This window comes from Cavia porcellus, unplaced genomic scaffold (assembly GCF_034190915.1).
Source record: "Cavia porcellus strain 051 isolate PalLab524CR breed Dunkin Hartley unplaced genomic scaffold, mCavPor4.1 scaffold_16, whole genome shotgun sequence".
NCBI lineage: Eukaryota > Metazoa > Chordata > Mammalia > Rodentia > Caviidae > Cavia > Cavia porcellus.
In genome coordinates, this window is record NW_026947499.1 from 54,913,095 (window position 1) to 54,930,306 (window position 17,212).

The following is a 17,212-nucleotide window of genomic DNA, read 5'->3' on the forward strand; positions in this document are numbered from 1 at the left end:
ACATATATCGCATCTTAATCGTGCAAAATTTTAAAATTATTTTTAGCATCTGGGGCTCAGTGGGAGAGAACTTGCCTACCACATATGAGACCTTGCTCAATCCCCAGCACTACAAAAGAATAATAATAATTTTTCCATTTGTATGTTGCTTTTAATGATGCATATTTGTAGTCATGAGCTCATGGATATGATTCTTAGAAAGAGTTTTAAATGGGTGAATCTAAATGAAGCCAAAATAGTGAGGAAATAACCACGCAGTGTGCGGAAGTGGCCACAGTGGGACGGCAGAGGTGACAAACCAGTGGAGTGACTGTGACCTGTGCATTTTGCCCTCCCGGACAAAGACAGCCAGTAAACCCTGAAGTGCTGTATAGGTTTTGCAGCATTGTATCACCAGTACCAGGAGCGGCCTCCACACTGAGCTACATCCCCAGCTATTTTTAGTTTAGTTCAGTTTTTGGAGACAGGCTCTAATCCGCGTGGCCCCCGTGGCTGTTTGGATACGAGATAGCCAGTGTGCGTGCTGGGCAGCTGTGCCCTCTGCATCTCCCTGCCAGCCCCTCACATCGTATTTTCTCCTCACAGTGAAACTCAGGGCCCCGGTGAACCTCACGGTCAGCACCAACGTCTCCACTGGGTGGCTGCTGTCGTGGAGCAGCCTGTACCCACCCTGGAACTACCTGCACTCCAGGCTCACCCACCAGGTCAAAGTCTCCAGTGAGAGCAAGCCAGAGCACGTGAGTAGGCTGCGGGTTGTCGCAACCCCAAGAAGCAAGTGGGTGGGTGGGCTGAGACCTTGCCCTGAGCCCTGGCCTCAGGAGGTAGCCCCAGCTGGATGGCCGGCATGGGCACATGGGCTCAGTGCACCGAGTGAGACTTGTGTTCCCCACCCCTGGTCGGCCAGAGGACTGAGAGTCACATTCCTGCCAGGGGGACCTGTGAAAGTGTAGGTGGCAATTTGGCCACATACTTTGGTAACCTGAGTCCCAAAGTGGAAGGTCACTCCTTGTCACAGCCAGGAGGACCTGAGATACATCCCTAACCCTTTCTTTTCTTTTGAGACAGGGTGTTGCTAAATTGCCTAGGCTAGGCTCGAACTTGCAGATCTCTTGCCTTAGTCTTTCTGAATGCTGGGATTGAAGGTGTACCCCACTACGGAGCAGATGTTTATTTCTGGCCACCTTTTATTGTGTATTGGCTTCATTTTTAAGCAAGCTCTTCCCCGTGTAATGGCAAATGTGTCCCCTAGCAGTTCAAGGTCTAATTTCCAAAGCGCTAATGGGAAGCCCACAGTTTTCTTTCCCCTGCCCCAAGTCCCAGTAAAATCCTGCAGTCAGTGCTTCCTTGGCCTACCCAATTTGCCACCAGGGGTGGGAGTGAGAGTGTGGGAGGGGGCTGTAAGTGCTGGTGAAGTGCTCTGATTGGCCATGGCTGAGGCAGAGGATGAATTTCAGCTTTTCCTATTGGTAGGCAGAAGCTACTGAGTCCTGCTACTCCTGTCTCTCTTCCAACCACAGAGCTAAACCTAAAGAATTCATTCTCTTATCTGAGCTGGGCACATGCTCCTCTGTCACCAGTCACAGGCTGGGGACTGGGATTGGTCTCCACACATGAGGATTAATCCCTGAAGCTGGGGACCTACCCTGTTAGTACATAAACTCAGTGGCATAGAAGCCAGGTTGGTCTCTAGCTGTTTATGCTTACTGCAAACTCCAGCTGTGGCTTAGACTGGGTGGGTTAAATTCTAAGAAGAGGTATTAGTAATGTGTAGTGGAATCTTGGTACAGCTACACATTTTCCTGGATGATTTCTAGCCAAGGCTATCTTAATGGAGAGGGAGTTTGAGCCTGCATGTTGAAGGATGCATAGGATTTTTCTATATAGGGGAAAAAAAGAAGTGTAAGCCAGGCAGAGGGAATCCCATGAGATGGTAGACTATCTGAGGTTTATAAAGATATAGAATCTGTGGTATAGAAATATGTAGTAAACAAGCAGAAATGAGGGTATGAGTCTGTTTGGGGCCATGCGTTCCGTTCTGACAGAAATAGTGGTTTCCCTTTCTCTTGTGTCTAAGAGATGAGGGAAACAGGCTCTAGGGGCTCTAGCAGCCTGCCTAGGATCCCACCGCTGGGAGCGGCAGAGCTGCTGTTTTAACCAGGATCTGAACTCCTGCCGCCTGGTTAACAAATAGTTCCTTGGAAGTTGCGCTTTCTGTTTTGTCCCCTGATAAAACATTTTGCAGTACCCCACTCCTGCAGGTGGTGGGGCACCTTGGGAACAGCCTCCTGACTGTGGCTTTGCACAGAGGAAATGAGCAATTCTCTGCCTTTCCTGCTCCCCAACACACCCCTCAGCTCCATGGTGCTAGCAAGTACCCGTAGGCCCAGACTCCCCGGCCCCCGGCCCCGCAGCATGACTTCCTTCCTGTGCCCACCCCCTGCTCTCCCTGCACCAGGCCATTTCCTCAAATGCTGCAAGCCCGGGAAGCCATGCCAGGCCTGAGCACCTAGGCAGGCGGCTCCTGGGCAGCACATGGAGGTCCCTCCCTAAGTCAGCATTGAGCTGTTACTCCAGACCTCCTTTCTAAACTGTGTTGTGGGGAAAAGTAATGTTTACATAAAGCAAAAAATTCCCATGGTACAAGAAGACCCAGCCTGTGGTCCTCTTGCCAGATATCAAACACCATGGCCTCCCTGTGCCAGGAGGGAGGAGGGGAAGGTCGGGCAGACTCTGGGCCTGGAGGCGCCTTGTCCCCTAAAGGAGCGCCTGTCCCACACCAGTGGCACGAGTGTTTGCTGTGGCTCTTTGCTTCCTGCTGCTGTGCCATGATGTCACCGCCACCTTAGCAGCTGCACACGTGTGACATCTGTGGGCTCGGGCCAGTTTCTGGCTCAGCAGTGCCCCCCACAGTGAAGACAGACAGGGCTGCAGGGGCTGCAGGGTGGTCTGAGGTCCTGTGACGCAGATGGCATCCAGGTCCTTGCAGGCCTAAAGTCCACCCTGAGGGCTTTCCCTGTGGCCTTTTCAGTGTCATGGAGGCAGAGCTTTCGTAGCAGGCTGGACCTCGCAGGGTCACATCACTTAAGTGTATAAATGCACTGGCCCTTCAGGAACTCCAGAGAGACTGCTGTGTGCCCAGCCCGGTGTGAGTGCTCACCTATGTAAACCCTGGAAGCAGGCACTTACTTTCCATATCCCCCTTTTGCAGAAGAGGACATCAGGGTTCAGAGAGCTTATGTCATTTCTGAAGGTCACACAGAAAGTGGCAGTAAAGACTCTTACCTTCATTTTACAGATGAGAAACATAAGCCCAGAAAGCTCACTCAGTATAATACAGTGAACCAGCAGGGTGAGGCGCCTGACCCGTCTCAGCTACTCTGGTCACAGCCCTAGAGGTGGGAAACAGTGGCTTGAAGGGGCAGATGGCTCCATCAATCCTTAGGCCAGCGGCTCCGGCGGCTCCTCAGCGTCCTGAGATCAGCCAAGGACAGCTGCTGAGGCGGGAGCTGCTCCTTCATGCCAGCTGGGCACTGACGACTCCTTTCCCCAGCAGGTCAAAATCTACAACCTGACCTACAAGGAAACCACCTTTCACCTCGAAGCCCGAGACCTGATGTCCGGGGTTTCCTATGTCGCGCGGGTGAGGGCCCTGGCTCAGCTGGATGGCAGCATCTGGAGTGAGTGGAGCCCTGGCACCAAGTGGAACAACTGTGAGTCTCATGCCCTGTGCGGGGACAGCTCTACTGCCCGTCGCTCCCCAGGCTGAATCGCGGGGCTTTTGTACCGGAAGCTCCTCTGATTGCATGTAACTGACGAGCTGAACTGGTCAGGCTTTGCTGGCTGGGCTGCAGTAACAAATAAACCTGACATTGCCGTGGTGTAACACTGTAGACATGCATTTCTTGGTGGCATTACAGTCCTGCGTGAATGCTGCTGGTTTGGGAAGGGTGAGCCCTTTAGGTGGAATCAGCTGTGTCTGTCCTCAGTGTCCAGCACAAGGCTAACTACCCAGGGCTTCCGGAGGTCGAGTAGGTTTGATTCTGCCGTTGCCCTGGGAAAGGGGTGGGAAATGGAACAGATGCGGAAGGTGCTGGACGCTTGCAAATTATTTCTGACGAGTAATCCTTGAGCTGCTACTGTGTGAATAGACTCTGGGGAATCAGAGGTCCCTGCCCTTTGGAGCTGCCTTCTGGAAGGCAGAAACAAAAACTAAACAAGTAAACAAAGAAAGGAATCAGCTAGATCCAGGTGACAGCGCTGAGGAAGAAGTGAGGCAGAGCTGGGGGTGGCGTGATGGGAGCGGCTGTGGTGGAAGTCGTCAAGGAAATGTTTTGGGATGGGACGATGGAAGTGAACAGGAAAGGGAGCCAGCATTGTTACTAAATCCGTGTTGTCCTCGGGACATTCCCGGGAGCCACTCATCATTAACCCCTTGGTGCAGATGAGATCACCCGGGCACAGACAGGATAGGGGTGCGGTCCTGGGCTGCTGTGACAGCCAGGCATTGAGCCTGCAGGCTGCCCCTTGAGTAGGTGTGTTGCAGCAAGGTCAAGCTGAGGGCTTGGGGGGCGGGACAGTGCGGGCACCAGCGGCTGGTGAGCACTGAGTTCAAGAGGGAGATCGGGCCCCAGGCAGGCGGGAGAGTCCCAGCACCGGGTCTCGGAGGCCCCAGCCCAGCACCTAGCCCTCGGGGCAGCACGGTGCAGGCTCACCGCTTCCCTCACCTCCCCACAGACTACGAGCAGCCCCTGGAGCAGCGCCTCAAGCTGGGCGTCATCATCTCCTGCTTCCTCATCGCGCTCATCTGCCTGTCCTGCTACTGCAGCATCACCAAGTGAGTCCGCTACAGCTACACAGCCGGGGCGGGAGGGACTCGTCCTGATCTGTCCACATGGGGCCGCTTTGTCCGAGGACACCTTTACTGAGTGGCTGCTGTGCACTGGGTGCTGAGACAAGGGCCAGGAACAGGCTGACCAGGCCCTAGGTTCCCGTGTCCTAGTGCAGCCCATCGGGTGTACCGGGAAGGTCTTGAAAGTGACACTCAATCTGATGGGTGTAGACCTGGGTTTAGGGAAGGGATGTTTTGGGGTGCACTTCAGATGAGGGCTGGGACAGACTTCTTTGAGGAGGGGCAGGAAGCAAGGGCCTTCCTTGGACACAGGGGAGGTGGAGGTGGTGCCTGTTGCCCTGGAGGCACAGGGTCTGGCCAGCACTGAGAGGAGCCCTGGTCGTGGCCTTGATGGCCCCGGGTAGAGACGCACTGAGTCCCAGTGTGGGCGGGGAAGATGGGCGGCAGAAGGAGACTGTGTTCAACAGGTCCCAGCTGACTGGAGTCGTAGTGCCTCTACACCTCTGTCCCCTGTCCCTGTCATCCCTCCCTCCACACAGGGGCCAGAGGTGGCCGAGAAAGGACGCGTGAGGGGCCACTTCAGGCTGAGCACATTCCAGGTCTGCAGGGAACACCCATCCCGCTGTGTTCCACTGTTCCTGCCCTCCAGTACCCACAGGCCAATCTTGGTGCCATTCTGAGCCTCAGGTTTTCTGCTACCTGGCTCTTCCCACCCTTTCTCACAGCACCCCAGCAGGATTGGACCCGGGATGTACTACTACTAAGCTATATCCCCAGCCCTTTGTTTTTAAATTTTGAAACAGGTATCCCTAAGTTGCCCGGATGGGACTGAAACTTGCAATCCTCCTGCCTCAGCTTCCAGAACCACACCTGGTTCACTGGCAGTTCCCCAACAGTGCTACCCGTGTCCTTCCCCAGAGCCTTTGCACATGCCTTGCCCTGCCCAGAAAGCCCTTCCCCACCTTCCCATCGTCTTCACCCCTGCACCGCACTCTCCTGTCCCCTCCTCGTACTTCTCTAGCCCTCTGTCATCATTATCCTTATTTGTGGCACCTGCCACCAAGAAGCAGTGATGCCATCCAGTCATTTCCATGTCCACATCTTCCCTGTTCACCCTGTCTTAAAGGTCAGCTCCACAAGGGCAGGGGCCTCCATCTGTCTCACTTCCTGTTGTGGCTCTGGAACTTGGTACAGTGATTGGTACATACTAGATGCTCAATTAGTATAGGTCGGGAAGCCAGACATAGTGGTGCAGACCTGTAATCCCAGAACTCAGGGAGGCTGAGGCAGGAAGATCACAAGATTGAGCCAAGTCTTGGCAACTGTGCAACTTATTAAGATCTCCAAGGGGGTGAGGGGCATGAGTGCTGTACCTCAGTGCAGAGAGCCTGGGTTTAATTCCCCCTACTGAAATAATCAAGCAAGCAAACAAACAAATGCATGTACTGGCTAACCTCAGGCGGAGGTCAATCCAAAGACGGTCAGACTGTCCTGTCTGGAAGTGCCGTGGCCTCGGGTGGGTAGGGGGAAGAGATGCTGCTTCTGCTCCTCCAGGAATCCCCAGGAGGAGACCCAGATCCTTCCTCTGAAGCTGCCCTGGTTCCCTGGGGCCTTGCTCCCTGCCAGGCAGCAGAACCCAGGCATGAGCTCGCTCCACTCCTCTCCTGTCCATCCCCTCTCTGGGCCTCCCTGTCTTCTTTGCAGAAGAATTCACTTCCCTGTACGGGGACAGGGACTTAGAAGTGTGACTCCCCAACTAGCCTGGACCCATGGCCAGGACGGTGTTCACAGGTCATTCATCCAGGGCCAACAGTCTTCCCTTTGTTTCTCAGGATCAAGAAAGAGTGGTGGGACCAGATTCCCAACCCAGCCTGCAGCCCAGTGGTGGCCATTGTCATTCAGGACCCCCAGGTGAGACAGCCAGGGGGCCCAAGGAAGGTCAGTGCCCCAGGGGGGCCGAGGGTGTCCGCTGACTTTGGAGTGACAGGAGACACTTGATTTAAAGGCCTGGCCCCTGTGGTCCCTGAAGCCCGAGGCCTCCTCTCCCCTCAGCTTCCACAGTGGCCTTTGCCTCTGGGGTGGGTCTCCAGCATGGGTCACCTGTGTCGTCTCCAGGAAGCTCCTGTACCAGGAGGAGTGGAGAGGGGAGCAGTGCTTTGCTCTTGACAGCTCCCGGAGCTCCCGTGTGCTCCCTGCACTCTTTCCTAAGGCGATCACCAGGAAAGAGTGGGCACCTTGGAGAGCAGCCCTGCGGCTGCCTCTGAACTGGGCTGGGGTCAGAGAGGCCAGGGCTCCCAAGGTCGCAGGGAGGGGGACTCAGGCCCTGTCTGGATGGCGCTCTAGCAGCCTCTAGAGTCAGGCAATGCCGGCTTTGAGTCCCAGTCCTGCCACTGCCTGTGGTGTAGACTCACACAGGCTGCTGATCCTCTCTGAGCCTCAGTTTCCTCCTTTGTGTCATGTTTACTGGTTGGGAATGAATTAAAATTGTGCATAGAAACTGCAAGTCATAGAATCTTGCATATACTGAGTGTTGTTTATTTTATTGGTAGCGTTTGTTGGGTAACAACCGCCCCTAGAGCCCAAACGTTACAGCCACCACCACATGTAGCTCCTGCTTTGCTGGTTGGCGGTTTGGGCTGTGCTCTGTGTTGTGTGTGCAGGAGGAGGCTGGCCAGGGCTTGGCCAGGCGGCCCCATTCACAGTCCCAGTGACCATCCGACTCACAGGCATGGGGGTGGCTGAACCTCCCAAACCTGTTTGCTTGGTGGCCAGGTCTCAAGGGAGGGAAGCTGCAAAGCCTCTCAACCCCGAGATCTCAGACGACAGCACCCTCGGTTATCAAACGAAGTCCCACAGCCAGCTTAGACCCGGGGTCCAGGGAGCCTCAGAGTCCTGGGCTAATTTTTGCCACACAAAGTTATTATTAGTGTTCGGACCTTCTCATTAATTCCCAGGAAGCTGAGATCAGAGAGTTTGAGTGACTTTTGTGGACTTCCAGCCAGACAGATGCATCCTGAGAGTTGCCGTTGCCAAGCTGGCTTCCACTCTGCTTTACTGGCCTTTCTGTTCTAGGTGTCTCCATGGGAGAAGCGGCCCCAGGGCCAGGAGCCCAGGAAATGCCCGTATGTATCTGGACTTAGCCTGTGTGGCTTTGGAGGGGGCTGGAGCCAATAGCAGAATTCACAGTTCCTTCACTTCCTGGCCTTGGAGGTGATGAAAGGGCTGCTGTGAGCTACTGGCCAAGCCCTCTGAGTCACTGCTGACCACGTACTTTCTGAGCCCATTGGGAGTGCCCTGCAGCCTGGAGAAAGCTGAGCATTACACTAGGTCAACTGTGTAACCTGTCAGACTTTATTCCTGGCACAGTGGTCCAGACCCTGCCCCAACCCTAGAACCCCTCCACCCTTTCTATTATAGATTAGGCCGTGGTGTTGTATTTGAACACCACTGTCCCTGATAAAGACTTTTCCTTATTCAGTAGACCAACTTTGCATTAGGTAGGCCATGGGCTGGGTTCCAGAAATCCAAAAGAAACTAATAAGCCCTGCCCTCAGAGAGTTTCCAGTTCACCAGTAAAGACAGATTCATTGGTATTGATTATAGAGTCAGGAACCATGTCTGCATTACATAGATATCCGTGGAGCATGATTTCAAACTGGGCTTTGAAGGATGAGTAGGAGTTTTTCAAGTGCCAATATTGAACCCTGACCAAGCTCTGCTGTTACAGACACTGGAAGACATGTCTGACGAAGCTCCTGCCCTGTTTGCTAGAGCACAGCGTGAAAAAGGATGAAGATCTCCCAAAGGCTGCCAGAAACAGGCCTTTCCACAGCCCCGGGAAATCTGTGTGGTGCCCCGTGGAGGTCAGCAGGACGGTCCTCTTGCCAGAGACCATCAGTGTGGTGCGGTGTGTGGAGTTGTTTGAGGCCCCAGCAGAAGTAAAAAAGGAAGAAGAGGAGGAGGAGGAGGAAGAGGAGGACAGAGGGCACAAAGAGGACTTCTGCACATCCCTGGAGGGCAGTGAGGGTGGTTTCCCAGATGGCAGGGAGAGGATTGCGGCCCAGCTGGCAGAGAGCATGATCCTGGGCCTGCTGGGGGCCGAGGAAGGGGATATTTGCCAGCCAAACCCAGGGGGGCCCTGCCTTCCGCTGCCCCCCGGATGCACGAGTGCTCAGACACCCTGGGCCTTGCTCCCCAGCCCGGGGGCTCTGGGGGCAGCTTGCTGGGACAAGGAGCAGCCTCTGCACACTGGGCCCTCACCTCAGGCCAGTGCGGCCCAGGGCCTGGCCTGCACCGAGGTGCCCCCGGTCTTCGAGGACAGTCCCACCTACCGCAGCTTCAGCCACTTTCAGAGCCAGGCCCAGAGCTCCGGAGAGCTGGCCCCAGACCCCCCTCAGACTGAATGCCTGAAGGAAGGGGACCCCACAAGTCCTGGCACACCCAAGCCCTCAGAGCCACAAACCTGGGAGCAAATCCTCCGCCAGAGTGTCCTCCAGCATGGGGCCAACCTGGCCCCCGCTGTCACCTCCTGTAGTGGCTACCGGGAATTTGTGCAGGCGGTGAGGCAGGGTGGCCCCCAAGACAGCACCGGGGCCCCTGGTCCCTCAGGAGAAGCTGGACACAAGGCCTCCTCCAGCCTGCTTACTGACAGTACCGCCTGGGCTGGGATGGCAGGGCCTGGGGGCGGCAGTGGGGACGGGGGCTACAAACCCTTCCACAACCTCACTGCCAGCTGCACTGGGGACCCGGCCCCTGTCCCCGTGCCCTTCTTCACCTTTGGCCTGGATGTGGAGCCACCTCTCGGCCCCCAGAGTCCACTCCTCCCAGGCTCCTCCCCAGAGGGCCTTAGTCTGGAGCCAAAGGTCAGAGAGGAGTATAAGCAGAAGCCCCTACTGCCCCCACAGGAGGCTGCTGACCCTCTCAGGGACGACCTGGCCAGTGGCATTGTCTACTCTGCCCTCACCTGCCACCTGTGTGGCCACTTGAAGCAGTGTCATGGCCAAGAGGAGGCTGGTCAGGCCCACACTGTGGCCAGCCCCTGCTGTGGCTGCTGTTGTGGGGACCTGTCCTCACCCCCAGGGCCACCCCTCGGGCCCTTGGAGCCCACGCCAGCTGAACCTCTGCTGGAAGCCAACCTCGGTCCAGACTCCTTGGCACCCATGGGCATCTCGGAGGAGAAGACCTTCCTGTCCTTCCATCTTGCCCCCAGCAATGCTCAGAGCTCAAGCCAGGCCCCCAAAGTGGTGGGCCTCGTCCCCCGAGGGTCGCCGAGCATGAGAGAGTCCGGGTATGGGCCTTCTTGTTGCTGAGTCTGCCAGAGGGCTCTGGTCCTGTCTGTGCCAAGGAAGTACCTCCTTTAGGGGGCAGCCAGGCAGCGGATTTCTCAAAGCCTGTGAAACAATCTCATGACCTTGGCCTAACACCAGACCTGGGCACGCCCATCCTGCAGGAGCAGAGGGTTCCAGGCAGCTGTGTCCCACCGGAGCACCTACAGGGATTGGGAGGTCCCTCAACAGCCCAGCTTACAAATGAGTTGCTGTCTGCCTCACCCACAGTGTCTGCAGCAGACTGTCCCTGTCTGACCTGCTCAGGGCACATTTTGTCCATGTGGTCACTTGTTTGCCTCTCCCCATCTCACTGAATGGAGCCCAGGAACTAGTGGCCAACAAGGGGTGACTTGGGAGGCCTTGGAAGTGGGTAGAAGTCGGGGTCTCAGAGGATGTTCAGGGTGCAGAGGCACCCACTTACTTTGCACAGTAATCTTGGGACAGTGCTGGAGGCAGAAGGATGAAACCATTGTGATTCCCAAAGCAGTAATGGTTGCTTCCGGGTACCTGCACACAACTCTGGTTGGGGCTCCCTCGAAGGCCTCTAAATACACAGCTCCCTGTGACTGTCTCAGTAGACACTGCTGTTGACAGCCATGGAGAGAGAGCAGACGCAGGTGTCCTGCAGTCCAGCTGGGGCTAGGCAGTCTCTGCCTTAGACCCCAGGCACTATGTACCAGCACCCAGGCCACAGGTGCTGGGAAAGGTGGGCCCGGCAGAGAGCTGCCTGTGTGCACCCCAGGACGGTGGCATCACCTGCCTATTTGCTGGGGAGGGTGGAACAGGACTGGGTTGGAGTTTTGTATAAATAAAGTTTCTTTGTCTCTTTATTTTCTTTGTTTATTAAACCAACTTGCTGCCAGGTTCTACAGTGAGGACTTTATTAACTCCTGGAATCTTCCTATCCAGAGGAACCAGGGCACAGGAGGTTTTTGAAGCTGTGGCATCAGGTCCCAGGGAAGTTATTTCCAGGTTCTTGGTATCCTGAACAAAGAACTGATCAGGACACTCAGAGTCACAAGAGAGTGAGGTTTATTGAAAGTGAAAGAAGCAGGTGAATATGGTGGCACACAACTTGTAATCCCAGCTCCCAAGAGGCTGAGGCAGGAGGAGCCGCAAGTTCAGGGCAGCCTGGACTGTTGATGCTGTCTTAAAAAGCAAAGGTGCACAACTCCACGTGGTGGGGGTGGGCTAGTGAAGAGAGCACCCAGCCTAGAAGGGGTAAGAGCAGATCTACAGCTGGGGAGCCGTGAAGTCCTGACCTGGAGGGCACCTGACTCAGCCCTCCATCAAGAGGAACCATACAAGGGTTTTCCAGGAAGCGTATGGCATCCCAAGCCCACTGGGAAGGTGTGGGGTGGTCACAACTACAAGCAGATGAGGCTGGACACGGGCCAGGGCCACGTACTTTTTGTTCTGCAAATGCCTGGGGGCCTCTGGGAGGGCGGGGATTGCAGAGACCTTTATGTATTGGTTTTTCTCAACTCTTGACCCGTCACTGCCTGTTTACCTGTCCTTGCCTCTGCCTCTCCGGGAAGTGATCCTGGAACCCCGTGCCAAGGCTGGGAAACAAGTCAGGGAACATTAACAGGCAAGACGTGTGTTGTAAATAGGTCACCAGTGTGGGAGGCAGATACCTAATCCCTCCTGAAGCTCTGCAGACCATGCCTGGCCGGTGCCCAGAGTTCACCTACCCAGGGGAGGGAGCCAGGCGTTTATCTTGGCAAAGGGCTGTCACTGCCAGGGGATGAATTCCCCAGCTCTTCAGCTGCTTCAGGGCAAAATCTTCACACAGAGGACACATCAAGGAGACATAGTGGGGGCCCGGAGACTGGCCAAGTCCACACAGCTAGGTCCCAGCAGGCCCCTGGCTGAGTCCAGCAGTGTCCTCATCGCACAAGCTGCGGGCTGTCCACACTCAACAGCCCAGGCAGATCAAATGATGAAATGGGCTCCAGGGCCTGGCAGGGGACCTCAGGCTGGAGCTCCTTTGCTGGAGTCATCAACAAAGAAAGTAAACGGTGATCTGAGGTGGGCAGTGGGGGCAGCATGCTCGAGGAAGCCTTGAGGAGGTGACATTTGATATGGGAGACGTGAAGATGAACATGCCAGGTGGAGGCTATAGCATGTGCAAAGGCCTTGCCTGAGGCATAAGGACTTTGGCTTGTAATGCAAAGGTGAACTGCGGAGAAGTGAACGAGGGACTAGGGTGGTGATGGTAGAGGTGAGGTTGGGGCATAATGGGGCCAGAGTGAAGAATTTATATTTTGTTTTGAATGCACATTAGCCCTGTCCCCATCGAAACCAAGCTCCCGTCAGCCACCCCAGTCTTCGATGATGTGCTACTGAAGCGAGCACATTCCCTCCAAGCTTAACCCACCTACACTAGCAGGCAGTTAAAGACGTGCAGGCATGGGATGTGCTCCTCACAAAACGCTCCCTCCACCTTGCAGAGTTGGAGGACTAAGGTTCCTGCTGGCAGCAGTGGCTGGGGTGGTTAGAAGCCTAGTTGCTATTTGTCACCCTGGACTCCCTCCAGCAATGAGCTGCTTCACACCAGGGAAAGACGGGATCATGCCAGAATCTTCCTTGGAATTTCCTTGATAATTTTACTTTTTAACAATCTCCTTACAGTCTGGTCTCTCACCTCCCGTGCACTGGTCTCTGGATCCGTCAGGAACCCCAACGGACTTTGGGGTGTGAGGCCCCAGGCTAGCTCTCTGAGCCTGCCTGCTTCATCCTGCTTGCCCCTGAGATTTTCTCCTTTAAAAACAGGGAAGATAAGGCACTCTGCCTTGCAGGCTGTCGCCCTTGGTAGCGTGTCATTTCCCTGGAATCCTCTCTCCTGGCAGGGGCACAGGTGACAAGGGCAAAAGGGTACAAATGGCCTAGAAATCTAGATTTCTTGCTCTGGCTGTGGTCCGAGGCCTCCTTCAACCCCCGCATTGGCCTGCTCCCCATTGCTCCGGCTGCCTGTGCTTGATCTTGACCGGGACCCTCAGCAGCCTGTGTGATGCCAGCCCCATCCTTTCAGGCTTATTCCTGAGCGTCCCCATTTTGGACATGCCTTGGCCATAGATCTGGCAATTCAGACCTCCATCCAATTATTTATGGAGCAATTTTTCCCGGAGAGAGAATTGTTAAAGCAAACAAATGTGTTTATGAGCATGGATCACAGTTTTATTTCAAATTTGCAGGAAGGGAATTCAAAAGAAAAGAGAAACAGAGAGAGGACAGCGGTTCCAAGAACATTCTCAGGAAAAGGTTTTATAGTCAAACAAATGAATGTCTACAATAGCTCCATCCAATCGAACTTTTTGCTAACGTGGAACTTGTCTTAGTCCATTGTCTATAGCCAATAACATAGTATCACAGACTGAGCACATTCCAAACAAAAGAGATTTATTTTGGCTTGTGGTACAAGGTCAAGGGGACCATCTGCACATGGCTTTCTTCTGGACAGAGTTCTCAAGAGGCACAGGGTGTCACGTGGTGAGAGACCAGGACTGAGCGTCCTCAGGCCTCTGTGTTCTCACGAAGCCACCAGGGTTCAGTCATGACGCTCCGTTCTGATGACTTTGTCTAACCCAAAGGCCTCACCCCGAGACACCATAGTTAAGTTTCCTGCCTCCTAATTCCTCATGATAAGTGTTAAACTCCAGCATTTGTTTCGGAGGGGATAAGGCAGATTCAGATCGCAGAAGAAATGGTTTCACGAGGTGGCCTCTAGCCCTCGAAATGTATGACTGAGAGCTTTAACTTTGTCACTTAATCATAACCGATTAACATTTACACTTAAAAATGATTAAATTTGCAAATATTCCTATATGCTGTTTTTCTATTGACTCAGCTTAGAGGAGAGGAAAGTTCTGGAAAGACAGAAGAGGGGTGAAAAAAAGAAGATCACACCAAGAGATTACCCCAAGAGACACAGAGAAGGGGAGCTGGCACCGCATCTGGGCTCAACACAGGCTGCTCTGGCCCCAGCGGAGGCAGGAGGGGTGTGCATGAGGGACGCGCTCGGGGCAGGAGTCCCCCAGTGCCCCTCACTGTGCTGGACCAGAGGTGCAGAGGGCAGGAAACATCCCCTGGGGCAGTCTCAGAGGAGACTGTTAGTACACCAAGTCCCCTCCAAAATGACCCAGCTGACACCTCCAAGGGAGCTGATTTGAGGGGCCTTTTCCCTGGTATCACGCACCTTCAACCCTGCCTTTACAAAAACAGGGGCCCAGGAGAAACCAGTGCATTTGCTTTTTTTAAATTATTATTATTTAACAAAAAGCTGCTTATTGGATTTTTCTAATTCTTAAACTGGCACGCGCAAGCCTTTTCCAATTCAGACAAAACCTAAAGGTATTAAAGAGGAAAGTTAAAAACCACCGGAAACCCCATTCTGCCCCGGCACCTGGCCCGCTGTGGGCAGTCACAAAATGAATTTTTTTTTGAAGCAGTACCTCCCTTAACATCCTGTTGATAAGTCTTTCTGACACTATTTTCCCACGAAAGTTAATTAAAAACCAAAAGAGCGAAAAACAAAAACAAAAAAACCCCAGCAAGTTTTTGAGCCCCGGTGGCAGGGAGGCCTGAGCTCACCGGAACCCTGAAGCAGGCCTGAGACGCCCCCGGGGACTTGCCCACGGTGTCAGGTGGCCAGGATCGGAACTTGACTTCTAACCACTCACTGTGCCACTCACCCACGTCAGTCTCCCTTTCTGTGGCTCAGTGGAATCACTCGGACCAGCCCTTGTCAGTCCACTGCCGCCTGATTGTACCCTGGGCCTCATCTTCTTCCCGATGAAAGGTGGTGACAGCAGTGGAGGAGGAACAGATGGCCAGGCAACACTCAGCTGCCCTGATAACTTGCATGCACAGCCCACCTGCTTCCTCTGGCCTGCACCGACCTGGAACACTGGAAGAGGTCAGCGCCTTGGTTCCTGCTGCCCCCTGGTGGCCAGATCTGGCACCTGCCTCTATCCCAGCCGCCCCAAATCCAAAAACCTTTACCAGAGAGAACCCCAAACCCCGCATCTGGTGCCACCTCTCCTTCCTCTCTTTGTCTCTCCACAACCCCTCCAGCACCTGACAATGAAGCCTGAAGAACATGAGGCGTCTGGGGTGCTGTATAGCGCCAGACCACCTATAGCCTCTTTGTGCTTACATCCTCATCTGTAAAATGGGCATGATAGTGGCAACTGTATTTCAAGCCTGAATACGCCGCTACACACGCGCCTTTAAGCTTGCCAGTTGCACAGAGCCTGCTTTCAAAGCCCTCGCTGACACTGTTGATGTGCGCTGGTCGGATCCGTGGGTGGTGGGGGAGGTGTATCTAAACCGCAATTAAAGGAAATAACGACATTCTCAATTTAATGTTACTTTACTGTAAAAAGGACACATTATGGTAAAAAAAAAAAAAAAAGACAAAGCGGAACAAAACAACAGATATTCAAGGCAAAAGTGGTCCCGGTGGCCCCGTCGGACCTGCCTCCGCACCCCTCCCGCCCACACTGGTTGCATGCCGTGAGCATCTGCACACCTGCAGTTTGACATCACGCATGTGTCACCCACGGTGTCTGCAGGGAGCTGGGTGCAGGACCTGAGAGTAACCACGTCCACGGCGCTCACAGCCCTTATTTGAAAGAGCACGGTGTTCCCAGATAACCTGCAGGCGTTCTGCACTTGCAATACCGGCCTCAAGGGAAATGTTATGTGAGTGGCTGTCACACTGCATTATTTAGAGAATTGTGCAAGGAAGAACAGTCTTACATGGTCACTGCAGATGCAACTGAAAATTTTTTTCCAAACAGTGCTTGGTTGAATTCAAGGACATGGATAGGTTTGGAGGGCTGACTGTGTAATGAATCCTGCCAGGGCCTCAAAGGCAAGGAGAAGAGAGGGAAATCAGAAAGAAACCAGATTCCAACACCAGGCGACTTCTGACTCAGTTGCAGACTCTATTTGAACGCTGGACACTTCCTCTGAGGCAGACCCAAGCTCGTGAGATGACTCTCCCGTGATCCTGGCTGCAGCCTCTCAGCACACACTGAGCCCTGAGCTAATGCACAGTAATCTCTGATGCCAGCCTCCACCCCGGGCCACTCTCACCTTTTACTGCTGTGTGCTGACCTCACCTCAGCAGAATCCAGGTGGCAAATTCAGCTAGAGTTAGTCCCCATAGCTAATCTGTCTGTCCAGCCCCTCGGAGATGCACAGGCTGGAGTCCTCCTTCTTCACCGAAGAAAGCCTCACGAGAAGGCACCTTTGTCACCTTCCTGCTGCTTTGATTTCAAATGTCTGGTGCTTCAGCAGCTGTCTTGTAACCCTGAAAGGATATGCCTGGAGACAGCGCTCTGAACACAGCAGAGAGGACGAAGAGAGCGGCCTGGGTCCTCGAATACAACACTGAACACTCAAACCCATTCTGGTTTCTTAAATAAGTGTGCTTTATTTAAGTCACTGTGGAATTCTTTTGCAGTCCTAAAGCGGTTTTGAAAGTTGTGGCAGGTAGGATAATGACTCTCTGAAGACGTGCATGTCCTGTTCCTGGTGTCTGTGAGCACATTAGGGTGCACGGCAAGGAGAATGAAGGTTGTGAATGGGGTAAAAACTGCCTGTCACTGACCTTGAGACGCGATGTGCAGTGGGTGGCTCTTTGTGTCAACTTGAGAAGTTTAAGAGCCTAACTAAATTGGCTAAGCAATTCCACACCTCGGGGTGTAGAAGACCCACCCTAGGGGGCTCGCTGCCCAGATGGTACAAAAGGGGAATGGAGCACAGGTTTCTGCTCTTCAGAGGAGCTCCAGACTTTGCCTTTGGCTCGGACGTCATCTCCGGCTTTCGGCACAGAGTCTTTGGCTTCCATCTCGGACCCTTCAGCCTTCCAGTGTAGACTCTTCAGCCTCCACTGCAGACCCATTGCCCTCCTGATACAGACTTGCAGGGGACACTGTGGGGAACTCCGGACCGTGGATTGAACACTTCAACCAGACTCCAGTGTACAGACACCCTCTGCACGCTTCCTCATCCAGTTCTGTGGCTG

At 54.1% G+C, this 17,212-nt stretch overlaps 1 protein-coding gene across 2 annotated transcripts in view; it reads left to right on the top strand.

The window, feature by feature from the left end:
- Il4r (interleukin 4 receptor) overlaps positions 1 to 11,006 on the top strand; it is a 34,604-nt gene extending 23,598 nt beyond the window's left edge. Inside the window, exons 5-10 of one of the 2 annotated variants that reach the window (XM_063226704.1) lie at positions 586 to 737; positions 3,554 to 3,710; positions 4,735 to 4,834; positions 6,682 to 6,787; positions 7,922 to 7,971; positions 8,577 to 11,006. In XM_063226704.1, coding sequence (XP_063082774.1) covers positions 586 to 737; positions 3,554 to 3,710; positions 4,735 to 4,834; positions 6,682 to 6,787; positions 7,922 to 7,971; positions 8,577 to 10,158 — 2,147 coding nt within the window. In that variant the 3' untranslated portion in view covers positions 10,159 to 11,006. The remainder of the gene's footprint in view (positions 1 to 585; positions 738 to 3,553; positions 3,711 to 4,734; positions 4,835 to 6,681; positions 6,788 to 7,921; positions 7,972 to 8,576) is intronic. The other variant, XM_003478214.5, reaches the window with a different exon arrangement.
- Positions 11,007 to 17,212: the final 6,206 nt, after the last annotated feature.